At 48.3% G+C, this 23,536-nt stretch overlaps 1 protein-coding gene across 1 annotated transcript in view; it reads right to left on the bottom strand.

The window, feature by feature from the left end:
* Positions 1–23,536, bottom strand: part of LOC124009677 (band 4.1-like protein 3) — a 134,356-nt gene that overhangs the window by 40,956 nt on the left and 69,864 nt on the right. Inside the window, exons 9-17 of the mRNA XM_046321728.1 lie at positions 22,392–22,544; positions 14,631–14,719; positions 14,322–14,497; positions 14,043–14,248; positions 10,316–10,369; positions 9,583–9,621; positions 7,301–7,483; positions 5,849–5,914; positions 4,641–5,420 (exon numbers count right to left, since the gene is read on the bottom strand). Coding sequence (XP_046177684.1) covers positions 4,641–5,420; positions 5,849–5,914; positions 7,301–7,483; positions 9,583–9,621; positions 10,316–10,369; positions 14,043–14,248; positions 14,322–14,497; positions 14,631–14,719; positions 22,392–22,544 — 1,746 coding nt within the window. The remainder of the gene's footprint in view (positions 1–4,640; positions 5,421–5,848; positions 5,915–7,300; positions 7,484–9,582; positions 9,622–10,315; positions 10,370–14,042; positions 14,249–14,321; positions 14,498–14,630; positions 14,720–22,391; positions 22,545–23,536) is intronic.

Genomic DNA, 23,536 nt, shown 5'->3' with positions numbered 1-23,536 from the left:
ACCATTAGATACAGTAACCATTAGATACAGTAACCATTAGATACAGTACATTACACATTAGATACAGTAACCATTAGATACAGTAACCATTAGATACAGTACATTACGCATTAGATACAGTAACCATTAGATACAGTAACCATTAGATACAGTACATTACGCATTAGATACAGTAAGCATTAGATACAGTAAGCATTAGATACAGTAAGCATTAGATACAGTAACCATTAGATACAGTAACCATTAGATACAGTAACCATTAGATACAGTACATTACGCATTAGATACAGTAACCATTAGATACAGTACAGTAACCTTTAGATACAGTACAGTAAGCATTAGATACAGTAACCATTAGACAGAGTGAAGTAAGCATTAGATACAGTAACCATTAGATACAGTACAGTAACCTTTAAATACAGTAACCTTTAGATACAGTACAGTAACCATTAGATACAGTAAGCATTAGATACAGTAACCTTTAGATACAGTAACCTTTAGATACAGTATCCATTAGATACAGTATCCATTAGATACAGTACATTATGCATTAGATACAGTAAGCATTAGATACAGTAACCATTAGATACAGTAACCATTAGATACAGTAACCATTAGATACAGTACATTACGCATTAGATACAGTAACCATTAGATACAGTACAGTAACCTTTAAATACAGTAACCTTTAGATACAGTACAGTAAGCATTAGATACAGTAACCATTAGATACAGTACAGTAACCATTATATACAGTAAGCATTAGATACAGTATCCATTAGATACAGTACAGTAACCATTAGATACAGTACAGTAACCATTATATACAGTAAGCATTAGATACAGTACAGTAACCATTAGATACAGTACAGTAAGCATTAGCTACAGTATCCATTAGATACAGTACAGTAACCATTATATACAGTAAGCATTAGATACAGTAAGCATTAGATACAGTAACCATTAGATACAGTAACCATTAGAAACAGTAAGCATTATATACAGTAAGCATTAGACACAGTAAGCATTAGATACAGTAACCATTAGATACAGTAACCATTAGATACAGTAACCATTAGAAACAGTAAGCATTATATACAGTAAGCATTAGAAACAGTAAGCATTAGATACAGTAACCATTAGATACAGTAACCATTAGATACAGTAACCATTAGAAACAGTAACCATTAGAAACAGTAACCATTAGACACAGTATAGTAAGCATTAGATACAGTACAGTAAGCATTAGATACAGTAAGCATTAGATACAGTAACCATTAGATACAGTACAGTAAGCATTAGATACAGTAACCATTAGATACAGTAACCATTAGATACAGTACAGTAAGCATTAGATACAGTAACCATTAGATACAGTAACCATTAGATACAGTAACCATTAGATACAGTAAGCATTAGATACAGTGCAGTAAGCATTAGATACAGTAACCATTAGATACAGTAACCATTAGATACAGTAACCATTAGATACAGTAAGCATTAGATACAGTGCAGTAAGCATTAGATACAGTAACCATTAGATACAGTAGATACAGTCATTGCAACTCCCCTCCAAGTCTCCGACCACTACCTTGTATCCTTTTCCCTCTCGCTCTCATCCAACACTTCCCACACTGCCCCTACTCGGATGGTATCGAGGACGCCGTCCCAACCTTCCCACGCTCTCTCATTCCCCTGCTCCTTCTTTCCACTCTCTCCTCTTCCATCCTATCATCTCTTCCCTCTCTTTACTAGCTCAAACCTTCTCCAACCTATCTCCTGATTCTGCCTCCTCAACCCTCCTCTCCTCCTCTTTTCTGCATCCTTTGACTCTCTATGCCCCCCCTATCCTCCAGGCCGGCTCGGTCCTCCCCTCCCGCTCCGTGGCTCGACGACTCATTGCGAGCTCACAGAACAGGGCTCCGGGCAGCCGAGCGGAAATGGAGGAAAACTCGCCTCCCTGCGGACCTGGCATCCTTTCGCTCCCTCCTCTCTACATTTTCCTCTTCTGTCTCTGCTGCTAAAGCCACTTTCTACCACTCTAAATTCCAAGCTTCTGCCTCTAACCCTAGGAAGCTCTTTGCCACCTTCTCCTCCCTCCTGAATCCTCCTCCCCCTCCTCCCTCTCTGCAGATGACTTCGTCAACCATTTTGAAAAGAAGGTCGACGACATCCGATCCTCGTTTGCTAAGTCAAACGACACCGCTGGTTCTGCTCACACTGCCCTACCCTGTGCTCTGACCTCTTTCTCCCCTCTCTCTCCAGATGAAATCTCGCGTCTTGTGACGGCCGGCCGCCCAACAACCTGCCCGCTTGACCCTATCCCCTCCTCTCTTCTCCAGACCATTTCCGGAGACCTTCTCCCTTACCTCACCTCGCTCATCAACTCATCCCTGACCGCTGGCTACGTCCCTTCCGTCTTCAAGAGAGCGAGAGTTGCACCCCTTCTGAAAAAACCTACACTCGATCCCTCCGATGTCAACGACTACAGACCAGTATCCCTTCTTTCTTTTCTCTCCAAAACTCTTGAACGTGCCGTCCTTGGCCAGCTCTCCCGCTATCTCTCTCAGAATGACCTTCTTGATCCAAATCAGTCAGGTTTCAAGACTAGTCATTCAACTGAGACTGCTCTTCTCTGTATCACGGAGGCACTCCGCACTGCTAAAGCTAACTCTCTCTCCTCTGCTCTCATCCTTCTAGACCTATCGGCTGCCTTCGATACTGTGAACCATCAGATCCTCCTCTCCACCCTCTCCGAGTTGGGCATCTCCGGCGCGGCCCACGCTTGGATTGCGTCCTACCTGACAGGTCGCTCCTACCAGGTGGCGTGGCGAGAATCTGTCTCCTCACCACGCGCTCTCACCACTGGTGTCCCCCAGGGCTCTGTTCTAGGCCCTCTCCTATTCTCGCTATACACCAAGTCACTTGGCTCTGTCATAACCTCACATGGTCTCTCCTATCATTGCTATGCAGACGACACACAATTAATCTTCTCCTTTCCCCCTTCTGATGACCAGGTGGCGAATCGCATCTCTGCATGTCTGGCAGACATATCAGTGTGGATGACGGATCACCACCTCAAGCTGAACCTCGGCAAGACGGAGCTGCTCTTCCTCCCGGGGAAGGACTGCCCGTTCCATGATCTTGCCATCACGGTTGACAACTCCATTGTGTCCTCCTCCCAGAGCGCTAAGAACCTTGGCGTGATCCTGGACAACACCCTGTCGTTCTCAACTAACATCAAGGCGGTGGCCCGTTCCTGTAGGTTCATGCTCTACAACATCCGCAGAGTACGACCCTGCCTCACACAGGAAGCGGCGCAGGTCCTAATCCAGGCACTTGTCATCTCCCGTCTGGATTACTGCAACTCGCTGTTGGCTGGGCTCCCTGCCTGTGCCATTAAACCCCTACAACTCATCCAGAACGCCGCAGCCCGTCTGGTGTTCAACCTTCCCAAGTTCTCTCACGTCACCCCGCTCCTCCGCTCTCTCCACTGGCTTCCAGTTGAAGCTCGCATCCGCTACAAGACCATGGTGCTTGCCTACGGAGCTGTGAGGGGAACGGCACCTCAGTACCTCCAGGCTCTGATCAGGCCCTACACCCAAACAAGGGCACTGCGTTCATCCACCTCTGGCCTGCTCGCCTCCCTACCACTGAGGAAGTACAGTTCCCGCTCAGCCCAGTCAAAACTGTTCGCTGCTCTGGCCCCCCAATGGTGGAACAAACTCCCTCACGACGCCAGGACAGCGGAGTCAATCACCACCTTCCGGAGACACCTGAAACCACACCTCTTTAAGGAATACCTAGGATAGGATAAAGTAATCCTTCTACCCCCCTTTAAGATTTAGATGCACTATTGTAAAGTGGCTGTTCCACTGGATGTCATAAGGTGAATGCACCAATTTGTAAGTCGCTCTGGATAAGAGCGTCTGCTAAATGACTTAAATGTAAATGTAAATGTAAAATAAAGGTGTTCTCAACTGGCCTACCTGGTTAAATAAAGGTGAAATAACATATAAAAATAAATAAAAAGGACTCCCAATCACAGCCGGTTGTAATATAGCCTGGAACCAGGGTCTGTAGTAAGCATTAGATACAGTGCAGTAAGCATTAGATACAGTGCAGTAAGCATCAGATACAGTGCAGTAAGCATTAGATACAGTGCAGTAAGCATTAGATACAGTGCAGTAAGCTTTAGATACAGTGCAGTAAGCTTTAGATACAGTGAAGTAAGCTTTAGATACAGTGCAGTAAGCTTTAGATACAGTGCAGTAAGCATCAGATACAGTGCAGTAAGCATCAGATACAGTGCAGTAAGCTTTAGATACAGTGCAGTAAGCTTTAGATACAGTGCAGTAAGCTTTAGAGCCATCAACAAAGCCAAACAACCCAAAGCACGTGTCAAAAATGAAGCAAAGCTTTGAGAGCAACAGAAAGCTGTGGCTGCACTCGGCAGATAAACGAGCACTCGGCAGATAAACGAGCACGTACAGCATGTTTGACGGTCTAGCCATGCAGGGCATTTACTGTACACTGGATGGAGCACTGCTGGTGGAGGGGGGGGCAGTGGTGGGGGGGGGGGGGGTGCAGCAGGTAGGAAGTGAAAGAGGAGGCAGCTTGTATTGTTTTACATACAGTACCATGGCTCGAGATCCAGGCGATGGTTTGGCGTCAAATTGACCGTTGGCGAAGCTCGACTGTGACAGGTCGCTCCGGGCTTCGTCCAGGCCGCGCGACTCCTCTCTCTGTAGTGGTGCGTCCTGGGTAATCCGGTCCAAGTCTGTCGCCTCCTCACGTGACCTCCTGGCGACCTCTGACCTTTCATCTGTCTTTGTGATGACCACAGAGGAATACGGAGCGTCACTCATCTTCAGTGAGTTAATAGCACCCAATTCGTCTTCAGTCTCAGTCTGGTTTAAGTTAAGTCTCTCGTTGCTGGTCTCCATAGACGTGGTCTCAGCATCTACCTCACCGTCAGTCTCTTCTTCATTCAAGGTGAATTGGGTATCGTTTTCCTTCGACCGGGTCAGACCATCTCCAACGTCATCCTCCTTGATGGAAAGACTCCCCCCTCCTTCATCCTGGTCGGTGAAGGTTGCGCCGTTATCCATCTGGTCACTGGCGTCCATCTTGTCTTCAGACTCCATTTCCCTCAGGATGATGAGTGTTCCTCTCTTGTCCAAGATGGCCGTAGAGACTTCCTGTCTGACTGTCCCTGGACTGATATTTAGCTCTGGAGACACTGGTGATTTCTTTCCTTCTCTGTCCCCTTTTTCTTCGTCCGTCTCTCTGTCCATCCAGTCACTGGTGATGTCCTCCAAGGTGTCCTCCAGAGTCATCAGGCAACTCCCCTGTGCTCCAGCAGTCTCCGCCCCCACCATAAAATCACTAGGCTCCACCATGCCTGACTTGTCTGTAGCCTATCAGGGAGAGACTTGGCTTACATTGACCACACAGACAAAATGAGATACACAGAGACACACAGAGACACAAAAGGACAGATGAGACCCACAGAGACAAAAGGACAGATGGAGACACAGACAGACAGACCTCACATACACATACTAGGTTGAGACTTAGCTACAGTGACCACACAGACACACAGAGTGACACGTACACACACAGACACGTACACACACACAGACACACGGAGTGACACGTACACACAGACACACGACACACGGAGTGACACGTACACACACAGACACACGGAGTGACACGTACACACACAGACACACAGAGTGACACGTACACACACAGACACACAGAGTGACACGTACACACACAGACACACAGACACAGACACACGGAGTGACACGTACACACACAGACACACCGACTGTCTTACCTCAATGGCATTAGCTTGTACCTCCTGCTGCATCTCTTCCTCAGCAGCAGGAACCTCCTCTGGCTCCTACAGAGAAAACACAGTTATATATGATATAGAATACAGACAATACAACAGGCATTTAGTCTCCATGGGTTTGTGTTGTAAGTAGTGTCCATGTAAGTGTTCGGTTCTGTTCTACTGCAGCATAATACCCCCTGACCATGTGTCCATTCCTTTATTTTTTGTGTGTATTTTACCCCACCCCCCCACCTTTCCCTCCCCTACTTTCGAGCTTGTCTCATCGCTGCAACTCTCCCAACGGGCTTGGGAGAGGTGAAGGTAGAGTTGTGCATCCTCTGAAGACATTACATTACATTACATTTAAGTCATTTAGCAGACGCTCTTATCCAGAGCGACTTACAGACATGACCCGTCTAACTGCGCTCCTTAACACCCGCCCGCTTAACCCGGAAGTCAGCCGCACCAATGTGTCAGAGGAAACACCGTTCAACTGGCGACCGAGGTCAGCCTGCAGGCACCCGGGCCGCCACAAGGAGTCGCTAGAGCGCGATGTGCCAAGTAAAGCCCCGCCCCCGGGCCAAACCCTCCTGTAACCCGGACGACGCTGGGCCAAACCCTCCCGTAACCCGGACGACGCTGGGCCAAACCCTCCCGTAACCCGGACGACGCTGGGCCAAATGTTCACCGTTCTATGGGACTCCTGACCACGGCCAGTTGTGGCACAGCCCGGGAATGAACCCGGGTCTGTAGTAATGCCTCTAGTTGTGCCACTCGGTCCATTCCTGCTCATGCGGGGGAAACTCAGGAACCCAGGACCCTCCATGCAGTTAGCTATTAGTCCAGCCTGGCTTTTTATGTCCTTGGTGTGCAGTGGTTCACTCCTTGGAGGGAGTGATGACAGTCCTCCTACCTGAGAACATACTCCTGTCACAACCAGGGTACCCATGCAGTTATCTAGTCCCACCCATGAACAGCTTATGTTCATTTTACGGATTTCCTCTGATTCTCTGAGAGAGGGAGAGAGAGAGAGGGCTGTATATCCATGCAGTGCACCACTACCCATGCAGTTATCTAAGCCACCCTCGCTCGTCTCTTACACCTGCCGGGGTGTGTACTGTCACACACGCACGCACGCACGCACGCACGCACGCACGCACGCACGCACGCACGCACGCACGCACGCACGCACGCACGCACGCACGCACGCACACACACACACACACACACACACACACACACACACACACACACACACACACACACACACACACACACACACACACACACACACACACACACACACACCAGTCTTCTGAAATGCTGCCATGGGATAAGAAAAGTCTCTTCTCCTACCTAAGACCAGACTTCAATCAGACTCGGTCCCAACCAGCCATGCGGTTAGCGAGAATGTATTCTAATACTCCCTCCTCTCTAGAACCTGGATCTTACTGGGTCCTGTCGGGTGTCTAGTGGTTCGATCATAGGTGCCTCCTCCACTCCCCCGCTGTGGGAGCGTGCTGGAGAAGACGGGGACAGTCTCTTCAGTCCCGGGGCGTCAGCACCGCCTGGTATCTCTAGGTAGGAGCTGATGTCTCTCTGGTGCTTCGCCTTCTCCTCCAACTCTTCTGTGTCCTGAACAACCAACCAGAGAGCAGGATAGAAGGACGTGAGGTGCTGACCAATAACCAAGCAGAATGCAAGCAGGCAGGGAGTAGGGTAGGTGGTTACTGACTAGGCGGACGGGACAAGGATCAGGAGACTTTGAGTGGTGTTTTGTGTTTTCTATTGAAGCTTTGAGTGGTGTTTTGTGTCTTATATTGAAGCTTTGAGTGGTGTTTTGTGTTTTCTATTGAAGCTTTGAGTGGTGTTTTGTGTCTTCTATTGAAGCTTTGAGTGGTGTTTTGTGTCTTCTATTGAAGCTTTGAGTGGTGTTTTGTGTTTTCTATTGAAGCTTTGAGTGGTGTTTTGTGTCTTCTATTGAAGCTTTGAGTGGTGTTTTGTGTTTTCTATTGAAGCTTTGAGTGGTGTTTTGTGTCTTCTATTGAAGCTTTGAGTGGTGTTTTGTGTTTTCTATTGAAGCTTTGAGTGGTGTTTTGTGTTTTCTATTGAAGCTTTGAGTGGTGTTTTTGTGTTTTCTATTGAAGCTTTGAGTGGTTTTTTTGTGTTTTCTATTGAAGCTTTGATTGTCTAAGATGTGGTGAAGATATACCCTAGTCTAACTAGTAGTTTATATTTATTGAACATTATATTGTTGTTTAGTTTGGTTCTTCACAGCAGCAGAACGTCATCCTAAATGTGTTTGGTTTAACATGAGATTACTGTGCTGGATTTAAATAAAAAAAAGTTATCTCCTTTACTTCGCCTCATGAAACTATACTGGGAAAACCACAGAGGATCCATAACCAACCATATTTTGTGTCTAGTGCTTTGTACCAGGCCTATACAGTACATAGTAGATAGAGGATAGGTGAGTTTTGTCCTCCAAGGCTGTGGATCAAATAAGGGTCAGAATCAACTCGTCCTAGTTGCTACCAACATGTCAGCCAACAAGGCAACATAAAACACGCAACCTGATTCCTCAACAAAACTGCTGTTATTGAATGATGTGTGATGTGGCCAAGCATCCTGATTGGTTGCATCACCGCCTGGTATGTCAAAGACTCCAGCCACCCTAGTCATCGACTGTTCTCTCTGCTACTGCACGGCAGGCGGTACCGGAGCACCAAGACTAGTCATAGACTGTTCTCTCTGCTACTGCACGGCAGGCGGTACCGGAGCACCAAGACTAGTCATTGACTGTTCTCTCTGCTACTGCACGGCAGGCGGTACCGGAGCACCAAGACTAGTCATTGACTGTTCTCTCTGCTACTGCACGGCAGGCAGTACCGGAGCACCAAGACTAGTTCTCTCTGCTACTGCACGGCAGGCGGTACCGGAGCACCAAGACTAGTCATTGACTGTTCTCTCTGCTACTGCACGGCAGGCGGTACCGGAGCACCAAGTCTAGGACCACGAGGCTTCTAAACAGCTTCTACCCCCAAGCTATAAGACTCCTGAACATCTAATCAAATGGCTACCCAGACTATTTGCATTGGCCCATTTAACACCACTGCTACTCTCTGTTGTTATCATCTATACATAGTGACTTTAATAACTCTACCTACATGTTCATATTACCTCCATTACCTCAACTAACCAGACTATATAGTCTCTCTGTTGTTATTATCTATACATAGTGACTTTAATAACTCTACCTACATGTTCATATTACCTCCATTACCTCGACTAACCAGACTATATAGTCTCGCTATTGTTATTTTACTGATGCTCTTTAATTACTTGTTACTTTTGATTTCTTATTCTTATAATAAAAAATATTAAACTGCATTGTTGGTTAAAGGGCTCGCTCACTCCCCCTTAAAGGGCTCGCTCACTGTTGTATTCGGTGCGAATGTGACTAATACCATGTTGATTTGATGTGGCCAAGCACAAACATCTAGATGTATGCATATCAAACTGAACGGTCGTTTAACTGAAACTCTAAGCAGTTGTGATGTATGTGGAGGCAGCAGCAGGCCATGCTAGATTAGACAGGACAAGACGTAGGAGCTTATGGTCCATTATATGAAGCAGAGAGCTGGACCACGTATATAGAGAGATGTCGCGGCTCCATCTATTGGCTCTGACCAGCAGTATCGAGCTGGTGGTCATGACGATGAAACGCAGAGTACCTGTGTCTTCTTTTCAGAGTAATCATCCTCTGGCTCCGACTGACAGCAGAAAGAAAGGACGACACAGAGGGAGGGAGGGATGTGGGGGAGGGAAGGGCGTGGGGGGAGGGAGGACCATGGGGGAGGGAGGGACGTGGGGGGAGGGAGGGGCGTGGGGGGAGGGAGGACCATGGGGGAGGGAGGGGTGTGGGGGAGGAGGGGCGTGAGGGAGGGAGGACCATGGGGGAGGGAGGGCCATGGGGGAGGGAGGGAGGGCCGTGGGGGAGGGAGGGAGGGGGGGGGAGGGAAGGAGGGTCGTTGGGGAGGGAGGGAGGGAGTGCACAGTAGAGGGAGGGAGGGCCGTGGGGGGGGAGGGCCGTGGGGGAGGGAAGGAGGGTCGTTGGGGAGAGAGGTAGGGCACAGTAGAGGGAGGGAAGGAGGACACAACAGAGGGAAGGAGGGAAGGAGACAAGGTCAGGTACAGAATCAGGAAACCTGAGCTACTAGTCCTTCACATAAATATATTAACAACATGCAGACTTAAACCCAATATATATCTTTGCAGAAAGTAGACTAATCCACTATACTGAAAAGCATGCGCCCCTAGAGCATCTAAAATAAATGTTCATTGTAAATACAAGAAATAAGCGGCTTCAGTATCGGCTCTTCACACCCTCAACGACCCCCGTTTGCCTGAAAACTTTCATGCTTCTAGACTCCAGACTGGGATCTTCTCCTGGATATACCTACTAACCTCGGAGGCCGTGGTTTCCCCGTCCAAGTCAAAGTCAGTTTGCTCGCTGTCCGTCTTGTTATTGAAAACAGACAGCGGAACCAATCAGAAAGCAGGGAGTGAGAGAGAGAGAAGAAGTACAAATATTGAATATTCCTCCTTAACAGTGACAGTCACAATCATGACTGGAGAGAAGGGTTGGATGCATTGGGAAATACATAAAGGTCGCTATATATATGCTTTACAAAAAAAGCTACAAAGATAAAGCTAGGCAAAAAAAAGAAGAAGAGATAAGCAAGAATCATTTGTAAACAGACAGAGGAAGTAGAAACTGTTAGCGTTGAACAGACACAGGAAGTAGAAACTGTTAGCGTTGTTCAGATAGAGGAAGTAGAAACTGTTAGCGTTGAACAGACACAGGAAGTAGAAACTGTTAGCGTTGAACAGACACAGGAAGTAGAAACTGTTAGCGTTGAACAGACACAGGAAGTAGAAACTGTTAGCGTTGAACAGACACAGGAAGTAGAAACTGTTAGCGTTGAACAGACACAAGAAGTAGAAACTGTTAGCGTTGAACAGACACAGGAAGTAGAAACTGTTAGCGTTGAACAGACACAGGAAGTAGAAACTGTTAGCGTTGAACAGACACAGGAAGTAGAAACTGTTAGCGTTGAACAGACACAGGAAGTAGAAACTGTTAGCGTTGAACAGACACAGGAAGTAGAAACTGTTAGCGTTGAACAGACACAAGAAGTAGAAACTGTTAGCGTTGAACAGACACAAGAAGTAGAAACTGTTAGCGTTGAACAGACACAAGAAGTAGAAACTGTTAGCGTTGAACAGACACAGGAAGTAGAAACTGTTAGCGTTGTTCAGATAGAGGAAGTAGAAACTGTTAGCGTTGAACAGACACAGGAAGTAGAAACTGTTAGCGTTGAACAGACACAGGAAGTAGAAACTGTTAGCGTTGAACAGACAGAGGAAGTAGAAACTGTTAGCGTAGTTCAGATAGAGGAAGTAGAAACTGTTAGCGTTGAACAGACAGAGGAAGTAGAAACTGTTAGCGTTGTTCAGATAGAGGAAGTAGAAACTGTTAGCGTTGAACAGACACAGGAAGTAGAAACTGTTAGCGTTGAACAGACACAGGAAGTTGAAACTGTTAGCGTTGAACAGACACAGGAAGTAGAAACTGTTAGCGTTGAACAGACACAGGAAGTAGAAACTGTTAGCGTTGAACAAACACAGGAAGTAGAAACTGTTAGCGTTGAACAGACACAGGAAGTAGAAACTGTTAGCGTTGAACAGACACAGGAAGTAGAAACTGTTAGTGTTGAACAGACAGAGGAAGTAGAAACGGTTAGCGTTGAACGGTGACGTAGTGGTTTAAGGACTACTATAGTAGAGTTACTGATGTAGTAGTGGGTTAAGGCCTACTATAGTAGAGGTACTGATGTAGTAGTGGGTTAAGGACTACTATAGTAGAGTTACTGATGTAGTAGTGGGTTAAGGACTACTATAGTAGAGTTACTGATGTAGTAGTGGGTTAAGGACTACTATAGTAGAGGTACTGATGTAGTAGTGGGTTAAGGACTACTATAGCAGAGTTACTGATGTAGTAGTGGGTTAAGGCCTACTATAGTAGAGTTACTGATGTAGTACTGGGTTAAGGACTACTATAGTAGAGTTACTGATGTAGTAGTGGGTTAAGGCCTACTATAGTAGAGTTACTCCGTGGGAAGGTGAGCTCTGTGACGTCAGGGGAAGGTGAGCTCCGGGGGAAGGTGAGCTCCGTGACCTCGGGGGAAGGTGAGCTCTGTGACCTCGGGGGAAGGTGAGCTCTGTGACCTCGGGGGAAGGTGAGCTCTGTGACCTCGGGGGAAGGTGAGCTCTGTGACGTCGGGGGAAGGTGAGCTCTGTGACGTCGGGGGAAGGTGAGCTCTGTGACGTCGGGGGAAGGTGAGCTCCAGGGGAAGGTGAGCTCCGTGACGTCGGGGGAAGGTGAGCTCCGTGGGAAGGTGAGCTCTGTGACGTCGGGGGAAGGTGAGCTCCGGGGGAAGGTGAGCTCTGTGACGTCGGGGGAAGGTGAGCTCCGTGACGCCGGGGGAAGGTGAACTCCGGGGGAAGGTGAGCTCCGTGACGCCGCGGGAAGGTGAACTCTGTGACGTCGAGGGAAGGTGAGCTCTGTGACGTCGGAGGAAGGTGTGCTCCGTGACGCCAGGGGGAAGATGAATCCTCATCCAGATAAGAGGAGAGGTCGGGGAGGTGCAGGGAGAAGGAGAACAGAGTGCCGCCCCGCCTCCCGTTGGCCTTCAGCTGTTCTAGATGCTGTTTCCGGGCCGACAGGAGTCACACCTGCTCCTCTAGGAGGGCAGCGGCGCGACCCGCTTTGGCCTGGTGCCGACGGCACCCTGCCGATGATTTAGCCGGGCTGACGGTTGCACAGCGTTTACGGGACGCATTCTCCCTGCGCCGCCGACGGACCTTAATGGAGGCCACGGGGGAGGAAGGGAGGGAGAGCTCAGAGCGGAGGGGGTCAGAAGAGTACAGACATGGGGAGCACTGAGGCTTCAGTGGAGCTGTTACTAGGAAGGCTACCGTTGCCTTTCCTTAGACCAAGGCACCAATACAATTCACATGTTTTTTCCACCAGCCTTTTGAGTTTAAGATTCATCCGACTCAGAGATGAGTTGAAACCAAACTGCTGAACCCTGGACATTGATACGGGCACTCTTTAATACACACCAAACTAACCTCATTACGGCTAACCTCATTACGGCTAACCTCATTACGGCTAACCTCATTACGGCTAACCTGATTACGGCTAACCTCATTACGGCTAACCTCATTACTGGTAACCTCATTACGGCTAACCTCATTACGGCTAACCTGATTACGGCTAACCTCATTACGGCTAACCTCATTACGGCTAACCTCATTACGGCTAACCTGATTACGGCTAACCTCATTACGGCTAACCTCATTACGACTAACCTCATTACGGCTAACCTCATTACGGCTAACCTCATTACGGCTAACCTGATTACGGCTAACCTCATTACGGCTAACCTCATTACGGCTAACCTCATTACGGCTAACCTCATTACTGGTAACCTCATTACGGCTAACCTGATTACGGCTAACCTCATTACGGCTAACCTCATTATGACTAACCTCATTACTGGTAACCTCATTACGGCTAACCTCATTACGGCTAACCTCATTACGGCTAACCTGATTACGGCTAACCTCATTACGGCTAACCTCATTACGGCTAACCTCATTACGGCTAACCTCATTAAGGCTAACCTCATTACTGGTAACCTCATTACGGCTAACCTCATTAAGGCTAACCTCATTACTGGTAACCTCATTACGGCTAACCTCATTACGGCTAACCTCATTACGGCTAACCTCATTACGGCTAACCTGATTACGGCTAACCTCATTACGGCTAACCTGATTACGGCTAACCTCATTACGGCTAACCTCATTATGACTAACCTCATTACTGGTAACCTCATTACGGCTAACCTCATTAAGGCTAACCTCATTACTGGTAACCTCATTACGGCTAACCTCATTACTGGTAACCTCATTATGACTAACCTCATTACTGGTAACCTCATTACGGCTAACCTCATTAAGGCTAACCTCATTACGGCTAACCTCATTACGACTAACCTCATTACGGCTAACCTCATTACGGCTAACCTCATTGGCTAATATGAGGAAGAGGAAAATAATCTACCTTGTTGTCATGTCTGAGCGGGGTTGAAATGACGTTGCAATCCGACATCTCGTCGGCGAAGGTCTGCTCCGCCTCTTCCCCAGCCTCCTCATCCTCCTCTGTCTTCTTCTCTGGGGTTACCGTGGGGATCAGGTCTCCGGTGGCGACAGCTTTGGCTGGTGTAGCTTCCCTCATCATCAGGGTGTGGTGGTTCTCTGTTATGGGTACTGGGAGGAGACATTTACATCCAAGGGGGTCGGGAGTGATTTAGGAGGGTAAACACAACGGACGGGTCCTTACCTCCGTCGAGACTCCGTGACATGGGGTAGCGTTTGGAGGAGGAGCGTTCGAAGAAGGGCGCGGCCCTGATGATCTGAGAGGAGACTCTCCGGGTCTGAGCCTGGGTTCTACCGCTATAGCGGAACATAGAACCAAGACCTAGGAACTTCTTCGGGGGGGCCTCGGGAGACACCAGTCTGGAGGACAGAGGAGAGTACAGTAATGAGAACATTGCCGGTGACTAATGGCGCTTAACGATTTGTGCGTGTAATGCTTCTGCTGTGTTTTCTCTCTAATGGACAGGCTACAACGCTTGAGCGTACCTCTTACCTGAAGAATGTATGTTGCTCAACACAAGTCTTCCACAGTCGCTTGGCTGCACGGTGGTTAGGCAGCTTGAAGCCAATCATGCTCTCAAACTGCAAGAGGGGAGAGAGAGAGAGAGAGAGAGGAGAGAGCGAGAGAGAGGAGAGAGAAGAGAGGAGGAGAGAGAGTAGGAGAGAGAGAGAGAGAGCGAGAGGAGAGAGCGAGAAAGAGGAAGGAGAAGGAGAGAGAGAAGGAGAGAGGAGAAGAGAGAGAGGAGAGAGGAGGAGAGAGCGAGAGAGAGGAGAGAGGAGGAGAGAGCGAGAGAGAGGAGAGAGAAGAGAGGAGGAGAGAGAAGGAGAGAGAGAGAGAGCAGAGAGAGAGGAGAGAGCGAGAGAGAGGAGAGAGAAGAGAGGAGGAGAGAGAGTAGGAGAGAGAGAGAGAGAGAGAGAGAGAGAGAGAGAGAGAGAGGAGAGAGCGAGAAAGAGGAAGGAGAAGGAGAGAGAGAGAAGGAGAGAGGAGAAGAGAGAGAGGAGAGAGGAGAGAGCGAGAGAGAGGAGAGAGAGGAGGAGAGAGAGAGAGAGAGGAGAGAGGAGGAGAGAGGAGAGAGAGCAGAGAGAGAGGAGAGAGAGAGAGAGAGAGAGAGAGAGAGAGAGAGAGAGAGAGAGAGAGAGAGAGAGAGAGAGAGAGAGAGGAGAGAGAGAGAGAGAGAGAGAGAGAGAGAGAGAGAGAGAGAGAGAGAGAGAGAGAGAGAGAGAAAGTTTTACCTGACCACCTAACATAACCAGTAAAACCACTGGGCTGTGGTAAAACTGGTCCCAGAGTTTTACCTGACCACCTAACATAACCAGTAAAACCACTGGGCTGTGGTAAAACTGGTCCCAGAGTTTTACCTGACCACCTAACATAACCAGTAAAACCACTGGGCTGTGGTAAAACTGGTCCCAGAGTTCTACCTGACCACCTAACATAACCAGTAAAACCACTGGGCTGTGGTAAAACTGGTCCCAGAGTTTTACCTGACCACCTAACTTAACCAGTAAAACCACTGGGCTGTGGTAAAACTGGTCCCAGAGTTTTACCTGACCACCTAACATAACCAGTAAAACCACTGGGCTGTGGTAAAACTGGTCCCAGAGTTTTACCTGACCACCTAACATAACCAGTAAAACCACTGGGCTGTGGTAAAACTGGTCCCAGAGTTTTACCTGACCACCTAACATAAAACCAGTAAAACCACTGGGCTGTGGTAAAACTGGTCCCAGAGTTCTACCTGACCACCTAACATAACCAGTAAAACCACTGGGCTGTGGTAAAACTGGTCCCAGAGTTTTACCTGACCACCTAACTTAACCAGTAAAACCACTGGGCTGTGGTAAAACTGGTCCCAGAGTTTTACCTGACCACCTAACATAACCAGTAAAACCACTGGGCTGTGGTAAAACTGGTCCCAGAGTTTTACCTGACCACCTAACATAACCAGTAAAACCACTGGGCTGTGGTAAAACTGGTCCCAGAGTTTTACCTGACCACCTAACATAACCAGTAAAACCACTGGGCTGTGGTAAAACTGGTCCCAGAGTTTTACCTGACCACCTAACATAACCAGTAAAACCACTGGGCTGTGGTAAAACTGGTCCCAGAGTTTTACCTGACCACCTAACATAACCAGTAAAACCACTGGGCTGTGGTAAAACTGGTCCCAGAGTTTTACCTGACCACCTAACATAACCAGTAAATGTCATGTTTTGTCATTTATTATCATGTCTTGTCCCTGTGCTTCCCATTCTATTCGTTTCCCTCTGCTGGTCTTATTAGGTTCTTTCCCTCTTTCTATCCCTCTCTCTCCCCCTCCCTCTCTCACTCTCTCGCTCTCTCTTCTCTCTATCGTTCCGTTCCTGCTCCCAGCTGTTCCTATTCCCCTAATCATCATTTAGTCTTCCCACACCTGTTCCCGATCCTTTTCCCTGATTAGAGTCCCTATTTCACTCCTTGTTTCCCGTACCTGCCCTGTCGGATCCTCATGTATAATTCACCGTGCTGTGTCTATGTTTTGCCCTGTCGTGTCGTGTTTTCCTCAGATGCTGCGTGGTGAGCAGGTGTCTGAGTCTGCTAGGTTCAAGTGCCTTCCCGAGGCAACCTGCAGTTCTCGATCAAGTCTCCAGTCTGTTCTTGTCTTTACGTGTAGTATTATGCTTTTTGTTTTGTAAAGTTTATTCTGGATTAAATACTCTGTTTTCGCCAAGTCGCTTTTGGGTCCTCATTCACCAGCATGACAGAAGGATCCGACCGAGGAATGGACCCAGCGACTACAGACGCTCGTAACACTGCCGTCGAGATCCAAGGAGCCATGCTCGGCAGACACGAGCAGGAATTGTCTGCTGCTCGCCATGCCGTGGAGAACCTGGCCGCTCAGGTTTCCGACCTCTCTGGACAGTTCCAGAGTCTTCGTCTCGTGCCACCTGTTACTTCCTGGCCTGCCGAGCCTCCAGAACCTAGGGTTAATAACCCACCTTGCTACTCCGGGCAGCCCACTGAGTGCCGCTCCTTTCTCACCCAGTGTGAGATTGTGTTCTCTCTCCAACCCAACACATACTCTAGAGAGAGAGCTCGGGTTGCTTACGTCATTTCACTCCTTACTGGCCGGGCCCGAGAGTGGGGCACAGCTATCTGGGAGGCAAGGGCTGATTGTTCTAACAATTACCAGAACTTTAAAGAGGAGATGATTCGGGTTTTTGACCGTTCAGTTTTTGGTGGGGAGGCTTCTAGGGTCCTGGCTTCCCTATGCCAAGGTGATCGATCCATAACGGATTACTCTATAGAGTTTCGTACTCTTGCTGCCTCTAGTGACTGGAACGAGCCGGCGCTGCTCGCTCGTTTTCTGGAGGGACTCCACACAGTGGTCAAAGATGAGATTCTCTCTCGGGAGGTTCCTTCCTGTGTGGACTCTTTGATTGCTCTCGCCATCCGCATAGAACGACGGGTAGATCTTCGTCACCAGGCTCGTGGAAGAGAGCTCGCATCAACGGTGTTTCCCTGCTCCGCATCGCAACCATCTCCCTCCTCTGGCTCTGAGACTGAGCCCATGCAGCTGGGAGAGATTCGCATCTCGACTAAGGAGAGGGAACGGAGGATCACCAACCGCCTGTGCCTCTATTGCGGATTTGATGGACATTTTGTTAATTCATGTCCAGTAAGAGGCCAGAGCCCATCAGTAAGCGGAGGGCTACTGGTGAGCGCTACTACTCAGGTCTCTTCATCTAGATCTTGTACTACTATGTCGGTCCATCTACGCTGGACCGGTTCGGGTGCTACATGCAGTGCCTTGATTGACTCTGGGGCTGAGGGTTGTTTCATGGACGAAGCATGGGTTCGGAAACATAACATTCCTTTCAGACAGTTAGACAAGCCTACGCCCATGTTTGCCTTAGATGGTAGTCATCTTCCCAGTATCAAATTTGAGACACTACCTTTAACTCTCACAGTATCTGGTAACCACAGTGAGACTATTTCTTTTTGATTTTTCATTCACCTTTCACACCTGTTGTTTTGGGTCATCCCTGGCTAGTATGTCATAATCCTTCTATTAATTGGTCTTGTAATTCTATCCTATCCTGGAACGTATCTTGTCATGTGAAGTGCTTAATGTCTGCCATCCCTCCCATTTCTTCTGTCCCCACTTCTCAGGAGGAACCTGGCGATTTGACAGGAGTGCCGGAGGAATATCATGATCTGCGCACGGTCTTCAGTCGGTCCCGAGCCAACTCCCTTCCTCCTCACCGGTCGTATGATTGTAGTATTGATCTCCTTCCGGGGACCACTCCTCCTCGGGGTAGACTATACTCTCTGTCGGCTCCCGAACGTAAGGCTCTCGAGGATTATTTATCTGTGTCTCTTGACGCCGGTACCATAGTGCCTTCTTCCTCTCCGGCCGGGGCGGGGTTCTTTTTGTTAAGAAGAAGGACGGTACTCTGCGCCCCTGCGTGGATTATCGAGGGCTGAATGACATAACGGTTAAGAATCGTTATCCGCTTCCCCTTATGTCATCAGCCTTCGAGATTCTGCAGGGAGCCAGGTGCTTTACTAAGTTGGACCTTCGTAACGCTTACCATCTCGTGCGCATCAGAGAGGGGGGACGAGTGGAAAACGGCGTTTAACACTCCGTTAGGGCATTTTGAGTACCGGGTTCTGCCGTTTGGTCTCGCCAATGCGCCAGCTGTTTTTCAGGCATTAGTTAATGATGTTCTGAGAGACATGCTGAACATCTTTGTTTTTGTCTATCTTGACGATATCCTGATTTTTTCACCGTCACTCGAGATTCATGTTCAGCACGTTCGACGTGTTCTACAGCGCCTTTTAGAGAATTGTCTCTACGTAAAGGCTGAGAAGTGTTCTTTTCATGTCTCCTCCGTTACTTTTCTCGGTTCCGTTATTTCCGCTGAAGGCATTCAGATGGATTCCGCTAAGGTCCAAGCTGTCAGTGATTGGCCCGTTCCAAGGTCACGTGTCGAGTTGCAGCGCTTTTTAGGTTTCGCTAATTTCTATCGGCGTTTCATTCGTAATTTCGGTCAAGTTGCTGCCCCTCTCACAGCTCTTACTTCTGTCAAGACGTGTTTTAAGTGGTCCGGTTCCGCCCAGGGAGCTTTTGATCTTCTAAAATAACGTTTTACGTCCGCTCCTATCCTCGTTACTCCTGACGTCACTAGACAATTCATTGTCGAGGTTGACGCTTCAGAGGTAGGCGTGGGAGCCATTCTATCCCAGCGCTTCCAGTCTGACGATAAGGTTCATCCTTGCGCTTATTTTTCTCATCGCCTGTCGCCATCTGAGCGCAACTATGATGTGGGTAACCGTGAACTGCTCGCCATCCGCTTAGCCCTAGGCGAATGGCGACAGTGGTTGGAGGGGGCGACCGTTCCTTTTGTCGTTTGGACAGACCATAAGAACCTTGAGTACATCCGTTCTGCCAAACGACTTAATGCCCGTCAAGCTCGTTGGGCGTTGTTTTTCGCTCGTTTCGAGTTTGTGATTTCTTACCGTCCGGGTAGCAAGAACACCAAGCCTGATGCCTTATCCCGTCTGTTTAGTTCTTCTGTGGCTTCTACTGATCCCGAGGGATTCTTCCTTATGGGCGTGTTGTCGGGTTGACAGTCTGGGGAATTGAAAGACAGGTTAAGCAAGCACTCACGCACACTGCGTCGCCGCGCGCTTGTCCTAGTAACCTCCTTTTCGTTCCTGTTTCCACTCGTCTGGCTGTTCTTCAGTGGGCTCACTCTGCCAAGTTAGCTGGTCATCCCGGTGTTCGAGGCACTCTTGCGTCTATTCGCCAGCGATTTTGGTGGCCGACTCAGGAGCGTGACACGCGCCGTTTCGTGGCTGCTTGTTCGGACTGCGCGCAGACTAAGTCGGGTAACTCTCCTCCTGCCGGTCGTCTCAGACCGCTCCCCATTCCTTCTCGACCATGGTCTCACATCGCCCTAGACTTCATTACCGGTCTGCCTTTGTCTGCGGGGAAGACTGTGATTCTTACGGTTGTCGATAGGTTCTCTAAGGCGGCACATTTCATTCCCCTCGCTAAACTTCCTTCCGCTAAGGAGACGGCACAAATCATTATCGAGAATGTGTTCAGAATTCATGGCCTCCCGTTAGACGCCGTTTCAGACAGAGGCCCGCAATTCACGTCACAATTTTGGAGGGAGTTCTGTCGTTTGATTGGTGCGTCCGTCAGTCTCTCTTCCGGGTTTCATCCCCAGTCTAACGGTCAAGCAGAGAGGGCCAATCAGACGATTGGTCGCATACTACGCAGCCTTTCTTTCAGAAACCCTGCGTCTTGGGCAGAACAGCTCCCCTGGGCAGAATACGCTCACAACTCGCTTCCTTCGTCTGCTACCGGGTTATCTCCGTTTCAGAGTAGTCTGGGTTACCAGCCTCCTCTATTCTCTTCCCAGCTTGCCGAGTCCAGCGTTCCCTCCGCTCAAGCGTTTGTCCAACGTTGTGAGCGCACCTGGAGGAGGGTGAGGTCTGCACTTTGCCGCTACAGGGCACAGACTGTGAGAGCCGCCAATAAACGCAGGATTAAGAGTCCTAGGTATTGTTGCGGCCAGAGAGTGTGGCTTTCCACTCGCAACCTTCCTCTTACGACAGCTTCTCGTAAGTTGACTCCGCGGTTCATTGGTCTGTTCCGTGTCTCCCAGGTCGTCAATCCTGTCGCTGTGCGACTAAGCTTCTTCCGCGACATCTTCGTCGCGTCCATCCTGTCTTCCATGTCTCCTGTGTTAAGCCCTTTCTTCGCACCCCCGTTCGTCTTCCCTCCCCCTCCCGTCCTTGTCGAGAGCGCACCTATTTACAAGGTACATAAGATCATGGACATGCGTTCTCGGGGACGGGGTCACCAATACTTAGTGGATTGGGAGGGTTACGGTCCTGAGGAGAGGAGTTGGGTTCCGTCTCGGGACGTGCTGGACCGTTCGCTCATTGATGATTTCCTCCGTTGCCGCCAGGATTCCTCCTCGAGTGCGCCAGGAGGCGCTCGGTGAGTGGGGGGGGTACTGTCATGTTTTGTCATTTATTATCATGTCTTGTCCCTGTGCTTCCCATTCTATTCGTTTCCCTCTGCTGGTCTTATTAGGTTCTTTCCCTCTTTCTATCCCTCTCTCTCCCCCTCCCTCTCTCACTCTCTCGCTCTCTCTTCTCTCTATCGTTCCGTTCCTGCTCCCAGCTGTTCCTATTCCCCTAATCATCATTTAGTCTTCCCACACCTGTTCCCGATCCTTTTCCCTGATTAGAGTCCCTATTTCACTCCTTGTTTCCCGTACCTGCCCTGTCGGATCCTCATGTATAATTCACCGTGCTGTGTCTATGTTTTGCCCTGTCGTGTCGTGTTTTCCTCAGATGCTGCGTGGTGAGCAGGTGTCTGAGTCTGCTAGGTTCAAGTGCCTTCCCGAGGCAACCTGCAGTTCTCGATCAAGTCTCCAGTCTGTTCTTGTCTTTACGTGTAGTATTATGCTTTTTGTTTTGTAAAGTTTATTCTGGATTAAATACTCTGTTTTCGCCAAGTCGCTTTTGGGTCCTCATTCACCAGCATGACAGTAAAACCACTGGGCTGTGGTAAAACTGGTCCCAGAGTTTTACCTGACCACCTAACATAACCAGTAAAACCACTGGGCTGTGGTAAAACTGGTCCCAGAGTTTTACCTGACCACCTAACATAACCAGTAAAACCACTGGGCTGTGGTAAAACTGGTCCCAGAGTTTTACCTGACCACCTAACATAACCAGTAAAACCACTGGGCTGTGGTAAAACTGGTCCCAGAGTTTTACCTGACCACCTAACATAACCAGTAAAACCACTGGGCCGTGGTAAAACTGGTCCCAGAGTTTTACCTGACCACCTAACATAACCAGTAAAACCACTGGGCTGTGGTAAAACTGGTCCCAGAGTTTTACCTGACCACCTAACATAACCAGTAAAACCACTGGGCTGTGGTAAAACTGGTCCCAGAGTTTTACCTGACCACCTAACATAACCAGTAAAACCACTGGGCTGTGGTAAAACTGGTCCCAGAGTTTTACCTGACCACCTAACATAACCAGTAAAACCACTGGGCCGTGGTAAAACTGGTCCCAGAGTTTTACCTGACCACCTAACATAACCAGTAAAACCACTGGGCCGTGGTAAAACTGGTCCCAGAGTTTTACCTGCTCAGTTCACATGGTCAGGAAAAGTCCCAGCCCTGATAGATCTGTTGTTGTTGTTGTTGTTGTTGTTGTTGTTGTTTGTGTGTTTACCTCTCCAGGGCGTATCTTGATGTAGAAGTTGTCTCTCTTGTAGGAGATCTTTAGGACCGTGGGCCAGGCGAAGCGGTTGATTCTCAGTCTGTCTCTATAGATGAGGAGCCCACTGGAGAACACTCCTAGCATGATATCTAAGCCTTCAGGGTCCTAATAGATTAGAGGGATATTATACAACACATTACAGTGCATTCAGAAAGTATTCACACTCGCCTTAACTTCAAATGGATTCAATTTAGATGGTTTTTGTCACAATACCCCATAATGTCAAAGTGGAATGATGCTTTTAGAAATGTTTACAAATGAATTACAAAATGAAAAGCTGAAAATGTCTTGACGAAATTAGATATTCAAAACACTTTTGTTATATCCTAAATATGTTAATGAGTAAAAAATGTGCTTAACAAGTCACATAATAAGTTTCATGGATTCACTCTGTGTGTTGAACGTGATTTTTGAACGACTACCTAATCTCTGTACCCTGTATCCAATGCCTCGCAAAGAAGGGCTCCTATTGGTAGATGGGTAAGAACATATGGTGAAGTTATTAATTATACAGAAGGCAGTGATTCTTCTCTTAGACAGGCTTCCTACTGTACCAACTATACAGGTGGTTTAATGAGGAGAGACAGGCTTCCTACCAACTAGACAGGTGGTTTAATGAGGAGAGAGACAGGCTTCCTACCAACTAGACAGGTGGTTTAATGAGGAGAGAGACAGACTTCCTACCAACTAGACACGTGGTTTAATGAGGAGAGAGACAGGCTTCCTACCAACTAGACAGGTGGTTTTATGAGGAGAGAGACAGGCTTCCTACCAGGTGGTTTAATGAGAGGAGAGACAGGCTTCCTACCAACTAGACAGGTGGTTTAATGAGGAGAGAGACAGACTTCCTACCAACTAGACACGTGGTTTAATGAGGAGAGAGACAGGCTTCCTACCAACTAGACAGGTGGTTTTATGAGGAGAGAGACAGGCTTCCTACCAGGTGGTTTAATGAGAGGAGAGACAGGCTTCCTACCAACTAGACAGGTGGTTTTATGAGGAGAGAGACAGGCTTCCTACCAACTAGACAGGTGGTTTAATGAGGAGAGAGACAGGCTTCCTACCAACTAGACAGGTGGTTTTATGAGGAGAGAGAC

The sequence above is a fragment of the Oncorhynchus gorbuscha genome, linkage group LG22 (genome assembly GCF_021184085.1).
Source record: "Oncorhynchus gorbuscha isolate QuinsamMale2020 ecotype Even-year linkage group LG22, OgorEven_v1.0, whole genome shotgun sequence".
In the NCBI taxonomy this organism is placed as follows: domain Eukaryota; kingdom Metazoa; phylum Chordata; class Actinopteri; order Salmoniformes; family Salmonidae; genus Oncorhynchus; species Oncorhynchus gorbuscha.
The sequence above is the reverse complement of the archived record's forward strand: the minus strand, read 5'-3'. Positions and strand labels throughout refer to the sequence as shown.